The sequence below is a fragment of the Miniopterus natalensis genome, chromosome 2 (assembly GCF_054644295.1).
Source record: "Miniopterus natalensis isolate mMinNat1 chromosome 2, mMinNat1.hap1, whole genome shotgun sequence".
NCBI lineage: Eukaryota > Metazoa > Chordata > Mammalia > Chiroptera > Miniopteridae > Miniopterus > Miniopterus natalensis.
Genome location: NC_142082.1, coordinates 15,608,514 through 15,620,582, shown reverse-complemented (window position 1 = coordinate 15,620,582; position 12,069 = coordinate 15,608,514). Strand labels below are relative to the sequence as shown.

At 36.4% G+C, this 12,069-nt stretch overlaps 1 protein-coding gene across 8 annotated transcripts in view; it reads right to left on the bottom strand.

Annotated features, from left to right (window-relative positions):
- The window catches only part of WRN (WRN RecQ like helicase), a 99,711-nt gene that overhangs the window by 65,391 nt on the left and 22,251 nt on the right, over nucleotides 1-12,069 (bottom strand). For 7 of the 8 annotated variants that reach the window (XM_087814152.1, XM_087814153.1, XM_016209082.2 and 4 more), the window contains exons 4-8: nucleotides 11,377-11,522; nucleotides 10,745-10,893; nucleotides 9,852-10,001; nucleotides 8,562-8,631; nucleotides 2,580-2,694 (exon numbers count right to left, since the gene is read on the bottom strand). In XM_087814152.1, coding sequence (XP_087670278.1) covers nucleotides 2,580-2,694; nucleotides 8,562-8,631; nucleotides 9,852-10,001; nucleotides 10,745-10,893; nucleotides 11,377-11,522 — 630 coding nt within the window. Of the gene's footprint in view, nucleotides 1-2,579; nucleotides 2,695-8,561; nucleotides 8,632-9,851; nucleotides 10,002-10,744; nucleotides 10,894-11,376; nucleotides 11,523-12,069 lie in introns of those variants that run through there. The other variant, XM_016209088.2, reaches the window with a different exon arrangement.

Sequence of the window (12,069 nt, the reverse complement as noted above, 5' to 3'; positions counted from 1 at the left end):
AGATAATGTGCTGGAGAAGTTGTAGAGTAAAAGGAACCCTCATACGCTGCTGGTAGGAATGTAAATTGGTACAGCCACTATGGAAAACTGTATAGAGGCTCCTCAAAAAACTAACAGAGGAACCATAATAGATAGCCTCTTCTGGGTATCTTCCCAAAAACTTTGAAAATATTTATTCGTGAAGATATATGGGCCCCTATACTCACTGCAGTGTTATTCACAGTGGCCAAGACATGGAAATGACCCAAATGTCCTTCCATGGATGACTGGATAAAAAAGATCCAGCATATATATACAATGGAATACTACTCAGCCATAAGAAAAGATGAACTGCTGCCATTTGCAACAGTATGGATAGATCTAGAGAACATCACACTAAGTAAAATAAGTCAGACTAACATGACTTTCAAAATTTTATATTTGATTCAAATCAAGATTTGTTCATTCCTGGGAATAAACTATCAAAAGTCTTGAGTTATTTCCACACTAAAAATAGCACCGTTATTAACAGCACTCCAAAGTTGCGCTCAAGCTTAAGTTGACAAAGTCTACATCAAATAATCAAAAGCAAAATTAAATTCAAACCTAAAAACTCACTAACTCTAACACTATAAAACTCTTCAAATCTTATAAAGAACGTTTATCATTATACACAGGTATACAAACATAAGACCTGTACATAAATACGTTAATAGAAACAGATATGTGCCCCAGTCTGTTAAATGCATGGGAAATGATGTAACATATAAATGTAGCAACAGTGACACACAGATAGACAAGGCCTGTAAGGGCGCATTTATCCTACTCTAACATCAGAGAATAACACGTTTCAGGTAAGATAACTATTTACTCTTAATACATCAAAAGCAGCACTGCCTTCTTCAATAATGCACAGTGTATTTTTCCTTCCTTCTTAGGATTGTTATTATGTACATTAGTGGCCTGCAGACAACCTCAGCACCCAGCAGAATGTCAAGTACATGAAGGCAATACAACAGATAAGTACTGAATTTAAATCAGTGAATAAGCAGGATTGTACATTCCAATGCCTTCCCAGGTCCCCTGAAGCATAAAGCTGTTCCCTTCTGTAACAAACCTCAAACTGCTCTATTTTAAGAGTTCTTAAATCTTTATAGTTTTGTTCTCTCCTTCAGAAACAGTCAACTGTAACTTCTGTCTACTGTCACGTACATACCATTCCTTATCCATACCTGATTTTCATTTTAACTGGATATCCAAGCTTGTCAAACTGTATCTATAAACAAAAAGCAATTATGCTCTGACTGTGGCCTCATGCACTCCACTGGAAACACAGTAAAGTGAGCTTGAATTCATGTTTCTGGCATGGATTGTGGCTGTTCAAAGGCCTTTTTCGTTCCCTTCTGGTTCTGAGGTATAATCTAGATAAATTAGGCATTACTGTAGACTTGTTAACAAAGAACCTGAAATTAGAGATTTAACTAGTTCTTGTTTTGACACTAAAACTTTACAAGATCTATCTTTACTAAAAATGAATCTAATCTTTTCCATTCTCAAGTTTTAAGGAAACCTATTTATCTTTGGCATCACAAAGCAAAGCACTCATGGATATTTTAAATGCTAGAGCAAAAATCAGACATGCACGTAAACATCATATAAACGGTGACTTTTAGTCTTTCATGAAGGAAAAAATGAATAAGAAATGGCCTTATTGATGTCCTTCCCCATTTGAGAGGTACACCTTTCCACAATTCTCAAAGTTACATAAAAACGACTTCGACAAACTGCTCGGAGAAAAATGGTTTTGAAAAAGAGCTGAATTTCTAAATCATATTTTGAAATCTCTCAATCAAAATATATCACAAATCTCATCCAACAAAGAATACATTAACATTCATTTGTCAGAGTCAGAATTCTATTTTAACTAATTGCTTCATATTTCTACAAAGTATTTTTGCCTCAAAATTATATTGCCACATTGTAATCACTCACTGTTCCAGGGAAATCCTGCTTTTAGAGATTTAACAAAGCCATTCAGCAATTAGGATGAGGTTAAGGCCTGGTTCCAAAAAGAGTTAGCTATACAGCACCAGCCAGTAGTCCCATGTCTATTAATCCAGCTATCTCAAGTTGTCTAGTTCATTAGCTATAAATGATCTTTAAAATCTGAATGCCTCTTGCTCTGATAGCCTATGGATTAGGTAGAATTCTTATATAATAATGGGATAATAACCAGAAATATGAAGCTACTAGGTATATGAATTGCTTTTATTTTTAGATTTCAAGTGAGCAAACTATAAATACAAATGAAAGATGCCTAAAAGCACAGAGAAAAAGACAACTTTGAATCTTAAATATTTTTCTTCACATGGACTTACTAATTTTATTTTGCTTTGTTTCATAAAGCACCCTACAAAGCAGACAGAAAAGCCTTAAATCTTTTGATGCATAATTTAACCACTGGAAAGATATTTCTCAAATTCATACATTGGTCTGTGTGGGTGTATCTGAGCAAGCTGATATGAGTCTACCTTAACAAACAGCAATTCCTCATATGCATTAAGAACAAACAGGATTGATTTTAAAAACTGATATTTAACCTCTGTGGATTTTCCAGTTTTCTAAAAGTGTCAGGGAGATGCCTAGCCAGATCCATCATCTCCTCAGAGATTGAAGTCAATTGTTTCTTCACATTAGTAGGTAGTATTTCTTCCTCTGGAAAAAAAAAAAAGAACATCAACTTGGAAACCACAAAGCAGGGATATTTATTTAGCCATTTATTTAAACAGTATTAGGGCTCACAGTTTCATTTTCTTTCTTTAAATGAGCTGCAACAACAACAAGAAATCCTTATCCTATCTCCAAATCACTTGTCACTTTACTTCCCTTTCAAATTTTTGCTATTTAAATTTTAGAATAAATTCAAAATGATCTGCATTCATACATATTACAACCCAGTGGTTATCAACCACAGCAGAAGGAGAAGGTAGAAATGAGAATCTGAACCCACGTGCATTGTTTTAAATTCAGAAATTAATATAATACCATGTGGGCTGCTTATTAAACATAGTTTGGTAAAACATAGTCTTACCCAACAGCCATTCGTTACTGCCCTCATTATCATAGGTCATCACCAAAATAAAATGCAAGCCTTCCTAATCACTGATCATCTTCCAAACTCTCAACTTCATTCTGTCTGGCTCGCCAATCTCCCTCTATACCACAAAGCCTGCTCTCAATCCCCAAACCCTTTCCCAGCTGAGAATCTCTTACTCTCCGTTACCACTTCTCTTGTCCTTCAGAAAGTCCAGCTCTTCAGAAGCAAACCATGTCAACTATTCCTGACTACTGCAGTAACCTTATGATCTAAAAATCACACCCTCTATTCACTGATGATTTTATCACCTGGTTCACTGTCTTTCCCTTCACTACTGCTCCTGTGATAATTCCTAGTGATTGGAGTATTCACAGAGAAGCTCCACCTAAAAGAGTGGCATTTTCAGTTCCATGATCCCTCCATTTCCAACAACCTTTCCCTCAACTGACCTCAGCCACCCATTCCCACAGTCATTCCCCTGACCTTGTAACTTCCAATGAAGTCACCACTTCTGAACTTTAATTGTAAGCGTTCCACCCTCTGAACCCCAGCATGCTCTCTTTCTTTCACACTTTCAGAACCAAACCCATTGACTCTACCTTTTCCTTGCCCACCCTCCTTCCTTCCCACTCCCACCCTTCGCCCTGTCTCTTGCTTACTCTTATTACAGCAATCACTCGCCTGTACAGACTCGGCTCTTTTGTCCCTCCCTCCCTCCATGGTGCTTACCTGGCTAAACCCCTACTCTAATTAAAACCAGCTTTTTTACCTACTTGATGCCTGGATCCAAGAGGCTGAATATAGTTGAAAATAAAAACACAATTATGATGACTCACCTCACTTGGTTTTAAATTATAACACAGATCTTGCACCCTCAGTAATGATTATTAATCATTCTGCATTTTCCACTTTCCCACTCTCAGGGTTTCTATTTCATACCTCTTCTTCTCCCCAGCCTCCAGCATCAGCTTGTCCCTCCTTTTACTCAGGGAACAACCCACCTCTTATTTCACTAAGAAAACAGAAACAAGAAGATGAAGACTCTCTCATCTTCCCCCCCTCAACCTGCCTGCATTAGTATCACTACTCCCATTACAGCCAAACCTCTTGAAAGAGTTGTCCATACCCACTGTCTGACATTTTCTCCACGCATTTTCTCCTACACTGATTCCAAGTAAGATTTCACCAGGACTGTACAGCTGCTTTTGGAAAGGTGGCCAGTGGCCTCCCACTATCAAACCTAATTGTTAATTATAGTTCCTCATCTCAAACTCTCCAAGGTATTTAAAACAGTTGGTAACTTCCTCCTGCTTAAACAGTTTTCTTCACTTAGCTTTCTGAACACCACACCTCCTACACTTGCTCCATGATTACCAAGCCTCTGCAGGCCTCTCTGCTGTGCTCTCATCTTCCTGGCTACGCAGGTGCCCCTGATGCCAACACCTGGGCCTCTTCCGTGCTTCATCCCATTAACTCTCTATTCCATCTCACCCAGTGACACTATTTCACTACCATCTGTATGCTCACGATTCCCAGTTATATCTCCAACGCCCACCTTTCCCCTAACTACAGAACCCCATTTCCAACTAGGTATCTTCTTAGACATCAATAAGCACTAAAATTCAACATGTCCAAAACTTAAATCTACATGTTTCTCACCAAAACCTACTCCTTCCCGTAATCTTTCCACTAACTGATCCTTCCATTCACTTAGTTAATCCAACCAAAATATTTTCATTGTTTTCTCAGTCTCGACATCTCACCCCTTATGGCGAATTCATCAGCAAATCCTTCAAAATATATACGGAATCTCATCTCTATTGCTACCAGCCTAATCCAAAGAATTATTATCTTGCCTAGACTATGACAACAGCCTCCGAACCGAAGTCCCGGCCTAAATGCTTGCCCACTTATAGTAGCCAGAAAAAATCCTTTTAAGATAAAAATTTAATCATGTCATTCTCCTGCTCCAAACCCGGTAAGGGCTTTCCCATCACTTACTACTGTATTTATTTTAATTAATAAAATATGAAGTCAGATTCATAGCCTATAAGGCCCTAAATGATCTATCTGGCTCAAGCTACTTTTCTAGCCTCATTTCCTACTCCTCTCACCCTTACTCATTTCACTTCAGTTACACTCTGTTCCTCACACAGGGCGAGCAATCACCCTTAGAGGCTTTGCTCTTTCTTCCCCTGTGCCTGCTATGCCCCTCCCTCAGATATCCATGTGGTTCCCACTCTCTCACTTCAGTCAAATGAAGTGAAGGAGCTTGCTCTGTTTCGTTGGGTGAATTTCCCCAGCAACGGGAGCAGTGCCTGAACCATATAAACACCCAACAAATATGTTAAAGGAACAACTGAATACTCCCTTTCCAAGCCAAGCTTCTAAAAAAATAATTGTTTACACCTGCTTTCTCACATTCCTTAGATCTTAGTCCTCTATTCACGTTAATAAGATTTCCACACCCGTCATTCCACTACTGCACTCTCGCCAAGGCTATCGCACCTTCGTGTACCTGTGGACACTTTTCTGTTTTAATAGCACATGCCCTAAATGACCACTTTCTCATTGAAATGCTCTTCGGTGACCCAGTATGCCGTTGCTGCTGTAGTAAAAGATTACAAATAATTGCCATGTTGTCAAATCAAATGATTATTCTAAGCCCTCAGTTTCTCAAACTCTCAGCAGAATTTAAAACAGTTGATAACGTCCTCCCACTTAAAACATGTTCTCCACTGGACCTTCTACACCGCACATCTCCTCATTTCCTCCTAGGCCTATGACTCCTCTGGTGTCCCCTCCTCCATGCAAACGTTAAAAACTAAGAGCTCCTCAAGCTTCTTACACCAATTCATTATCTCCAACTCTCAATTCTTTACTTTTAATGCACACTGTCTTCTGAGTTATAGACTGTACATCCAAGTGCCTACTGGCCACCTTCACTTTGCTATCCCACAGGCTTCCTTCCTTTAACATACCTAAAGCCAACTCAGACTCCTCATCCCCAAACCCTGCACCTCCTCTGCAACGTCCTTCATCCCTACTGCTCATGCCAACAACACAGAGGTGGTCCTCAACACACAGCTCTCATCCTCACACCAAATTCTGTCTACGGCTCCATTAAGTCTACTCTGAATCAATCCACTTCTTTCCATCCTCAACACAGCCATCCAAGCCAGGTCACCAGCACCTCTCACTGGGATAACGGGCAGAGCCACCTAACGGGTCTTCTTCCCACTGTGACCCCCTGCCCTCCTACAACCTATTTTCTGCTCTACAGCGCAGGTTGTTATTTAAGGTAATTCATCTTACTTCTGGATTTAAAACCCTTGATAGTGCTTGGGAGGAAATGTAAACTCCTTAACGTGGCTTAGCTGCTCCCCTTTCTCTGCTTCTCCCTCATTCCTCCCCTGTCATATTTGATAGTTCATCACAATGAACTACTTTCAATTGCTCAGAGATACCATGATTTCTCCTACCCCTGAAACTGTGCACTTGTTACCTCCTGTGCTTATGACACTTTTCCTCTATTTTGAGCTAGCTAACTCCTGCTCATATTTCCGGTCTTGCCTTAAACGTCACGTTCTCTAGAAAATATTCTCTAATACCTCCAAATATGCACTGGATGCCTCTCCTACGTGCGAACCATCGCACCTAATTTTCCCACAGCGAAAGACTCATCCACCCATACTGCAACTGCCGTATTTGTTCATCTATATATCACACAAAACTGGAGGTTTTCCTCTCAGGAAACAAAGTCATGCCTGTCTTGTTCACTACTGCATTCCCACATCAAAAGCGCTCAATGATTTTAATAAATAAGTAAATACATATTTAACTACTATATCATTTTGTGCTTATCAGCTACCATCTTGGATATAAGCTAATATTTAAGAGCCGTGAAGCAATGTGTAAATAGCCTTTTGTTTTCTGATGTTCTGATCTATTTTTATCCTTTAATAAGAAAAAAGACATAATCTTATAATACAAACCAGAAGTGGTCATTTGAAAATATCATCTATATATGCATGGGGAAAATTCAAGAAAAGTAAGGTTAACACCTCTTACTTAATAACAGGAAGGGAGGGAAAGAGGAAAGCAGGGGGAAAGAAAAAAGGAATGGTAATCTTTGTTACAATTCACTGGTCAAGTTTATTCATTTCAGATGTCACAATATACTTACACATACAATGTAACAACAAATAAAAGTGAGGGTCAAAGAATGTAGTATTATAGTTAAAAAAAAAAAAGTAGTATTGCAATGACAGGTACAGAGATACCAGGACTTCTAGTACTGACTTATCAATATGTTACTGTAGTTTTGAAAAACATCTTACACATTCCTCAGAAGCATTTTCATCAAAGACAAAATTGAAAGTATAACCTACAAGTAATTCTGCAAATCAGAACATCATGAATTTCCTCCGTTGAATTTAAGCCTATGATGAGTTAAGTAAGTTCTTATATCTTGTTCTCTAGATCAACTTCAAAACCACATCATTTGCCTTAGTTAATCAAGATAATTTCTCACCACGGCACCTTTGGCTACAGAGAATCAGCAGGCACTCATGGGAAGTGGTTTTCCATGGAAAGAAAGAGTATAAGAAATCTTCTACCTTAACATGTAAAGGAGGGTCTACCGTGGAGGGTACGGATCCCTTCTCATGGCAATTATAAAGGATATTATATAATCTCCTATGAGAAGATCATGCCACAGTTTTAAGTTTATTTAGCAAAATCAACTAATTTAATTAACATCTTAACAAACACGATTATTTAAAATCTCCAAAAGGAAGCGACAAGAATAGTAATAACAACTCTATACAGAACAATATAGGTGCTTGGAAAAGTATGTCCCTTTTAGTGCCCACAACTATTCTATGAAATAGATATTACGCTGTCACTCACACTAAACATGGGGAAACAGGTAATTTCAGGTCATGTGGCTGGGATTCCACCACTGGTCCATGGGACAAGCCCATGCTCTTCCACTCTACTACATGTCTGCTATCATCAACCTATCGAGATATTTGAGAAAGGCAGTGGAATTGAATGAAGTGGTCATTCTTTTTGGAGAAAAATAGTCGAGTTATCCTACCCTGGAGAAAAGTTAGAAATTTAAACCAGGGCACTGTAAAGTATCTTATACAATTTAAATATTTATAGCAAGGATGTATAATCTCCAAACTGGAAGACAGCTAGTTGTATCACTAATGTTATCAAAGTCCCAACTATAGAAGCCTAATAAGCAGCAATGCTACAAAGTAAAATCGATGAGTCCTGCTTTGCCGCCAGTAACATACCTAGAACCCTAAGCCTTGGCCAAATAGATGTTGACCTAATGTCAAAACTGCTCAAACACTCAAGAAGTTGTAATAATACTAAATGCTTTGCACAGGTGTGAATATTGTCTTTTTGGAGGTAAATCTCACACAAAAAAGTAAATTCAAATTTTATCTTTTATTTTTAGATCATAACATACCTTTATTTATGGAAAACAACTGCACAGCATCACCCAAAATTTCTAATTTTTGATAAATGATGAGGCCAGCCTATGGAAAAACAGAAAAATGAAAGTGCATACTAATGATCTCCAAAATTATGACCCATCTTTACAAAAATCCAAAACAATGATTCCCCAAGCACCCAAAAAGCTGAATTCAACCTATTATGTTACGTGAAGATTTAAATGTCTTCATTTATCCACCACACCAACTGTGAGAATGGAGAAAGTAAGCAGTCTATGCTTTAAAATGAAAGTTTAAGTTCTCATGTTTTAACATCTAGTATCTCAAGTAGGTATCCAATCAAATAACTTACAAATGGAATTTAACAAAATATAGTCAAGTAAGAGAAGTATGTTTTGACTATAGATATCCATTCCACATATCTCATTAAATTGGCCAAGAATGTTAATCAGTGTATAAACAGCCCCTCTTCTAGGTACTGTTGACAGGAACAATTAAGTCATATTGATTTTTCATAAATAAAAATGCTATAGAATTTGAGCTAGTTCTCAACAAGTTTTATGATTTTTTAACAGAACATGAAGGACAGTTATCAACCTATTTTCCAACAAAATTGAATTTTTTGTTTATAAATAAAAGGAGTTTCTATTCCTAAAAACAGATGCAAAAGAAAAGGGAAACAACAAGATATTCATCTACAAATGAAAGTATAAATTAGGGAAAAAGAAATTCACTGGGACATAAAATATACTTCTTGAAAAAAAACCTGATAGTGCTACATATATAGATAAGCCCAGATTTCACTATGTACGAGTATATAAATATGAAAATGCATCTGACTAACAGCAGTGAAAGCTAAATCTAGAGGCAATTTTTCTAAATTTTACCACATTTTAAATATAAATACAGGAAATAAGGCCAGCTTCAATAGAGAAACTGACTTGTAATTATTTTTATTCTGAAGATGCTTATAAATCAAGCACATCATCAATACCACTTGTGCATACTCAGTCTTGGCTTACTCGCCTTTCGTGTTTTCGGAGAACTCACACTTTTTACGTACAGATTGGACATTATTTTGGCTTCATGACAACAAAAATAACCAGCATGGAACAATCTGTTGATTGGTACTTGTTAATTAATATTGAGAATTAACAGCTTCACTAAACGCCTTCCTAAGCATTTTTAATGCCAAACTGATTTAATATATCTTAGCTGAGTATGTGACAGTACCACAACAAAATTTTTCTAAAGTATTTTAGGTTTAAAAAATACATCATAGTCTAAAGATCTTTGGTACATACATAAGCATCAGTAGCTGCATACAGTTTCTGGTCCTCAGTGAGAGGATAATTTTTCCAATTGCTACAACGGATAGACTTGTCTTTCAGAAGCTGTTTACCGAAGAGGTGTTTAACCAAACCATTGAGGCTCCAGGTCTCTAAACATTTTAGCTAGAAGTAATGAACAAACCAACACAGCAAAAATTACTCCCTTCTATTTTCATATATTCCTAAATACCACCAAATGACCATGCCACAAATAAAGTTGGAAATGTTATACCAAAATATAAGGCACATACAGTCCTTAATAAATTTCCTGCCATTAAAAACCTCATTTGCAGTCTACATTATAAGAATTTAATTCTGGAATTTCCTCAGTGTACTTATTAAAACTCTTGGACTGTAACAGTATTGTTCATGGAAAAAACATTGAATAGATTGGTAGGCTTTCAACTTCCCAGCCAAATGAGTACTTGGCTAAATATGAGAATTTAACCTAATGACCACATTAATAAAATATGTGAAATATGGGTGATGATGGAATTGATGGTTCAACTTGTAAGAGCATCATACCACAAGAGCTACAGTATCCCCTTCCTTTATAAAAAAAAAAAAAAAAAAAAAAGGTATTGGGCATTGATAGAAATTGATTAAAGAGATAAACTTAATTTAAATTTGAAAATATATGAAACAAAGTGAAGTAACAGTAATATGACGGAGGTACTTGCTTAAAAAAACTATTTGCTAACGCAATAGATTAGAACTGAAGGTTTTTGTTATGAAACACTCATTTGGACTTCTTTATTACAAAAACATACAGCTTAAATTACTTTTTTCAAAAAGTCTAACATTCAGATAGAAGGGACATTCTGTGAAACACAAATTTATCTTGTTTGTGAAAATAATGTATGTACCTTTTCATTGGCAACATCTGTCAGTTCCACAATGCTCTTCAATTTGATGTCAAAGTCACGTAAAAGTTTCCACTGATCTCCTTCAATTCCAACACCTACCTTTTTAATTGCTTCATTTTCAAGCAACATTTTTAATCCCTGAGGAAAAACTATAACATTTTATTATTATTATTCTCTTAGGTTCTAGCAAGTGTGATGGATTTATTTTCTACTCTGACACATTATATGTTTATATTTAAATTTATGTTCATGTTAAGTTAAAATTCAGAAACACATTCACCTTGAGTATTTCTTTTCTTACCTAAAGCAAAAAGCCCTGACTGATGACAAGAAAAACAACTAGTTTGAATGCTACCTCTGCTAATACTAACAGTATATTTCTGGTCATTCTGCCCCTCTAAACTTCAGTTCTTTACTCTGTAAAGCAGGAATAACATCACCATCTGAAAAGATGTGAAAATTAAATAAAACAGGGATATGAGTGAATCAGGTGGAACATAAATACTTAAACAAATGTATAAGGTAATGAAAGAAGTGCCAGCTAATTCAAAAGCTTAACTTTATGGGGATAAAGTTGACATAATATAATTATCTACCACATAAAAATGAAACAAAGAGAAGAGATTACCAACCTGACATAGAGGAAACATGAAACAAGTAACATTTGCTCTCTGACACACACAGCTGAATTAGTGCAACTCTGCTCAGTTTCCCTTTACTGTATATTGGTGGCCATTCCATGTCAAATCCTATCGCATCTCCATCAGACAAACTCATGCTATAGGGGGAAATAGTGTAAATTAATTACATTAAAATGTCAACTTCTGCATAACTAAAGACATCCTTCAAAAAGTTAAAAGACAAGCCACAGTTGGTAGAAGATATCGGTAATATATATAACTGCTAATGACTAGCCAGGAAATATACACAATTCCTCGAAAAGTCAATTTTAAAAAAGACAAGTAATCCAGTAAAAAAAAAAGGAGAAAAACATGAACAGGTAATTCCCAAAAGGAAATGCAAATAAATATGTGAAGACATGAAATATCACTAGAAATCAGAGAAACGCAAATTAAATCTATACAATATCACATCTATCTGATTAGCGAAAATTAAAGACACACAGCATCAAGTGCTAAGAAGGATATCTATTAGTGGGACCGCTCATATACTGGTGAATGTTTAAACTGATAAAATCCTCTTGGCAAAAGCTTTCACAATCTCTAGCTAAAGATGTATAAACACTATAATCTGGCAAGTTTTTCTCATAAATATATTAAACTCTCATATGTGCACAACCAGACAGAAATGTCTAAAGCTGTTCA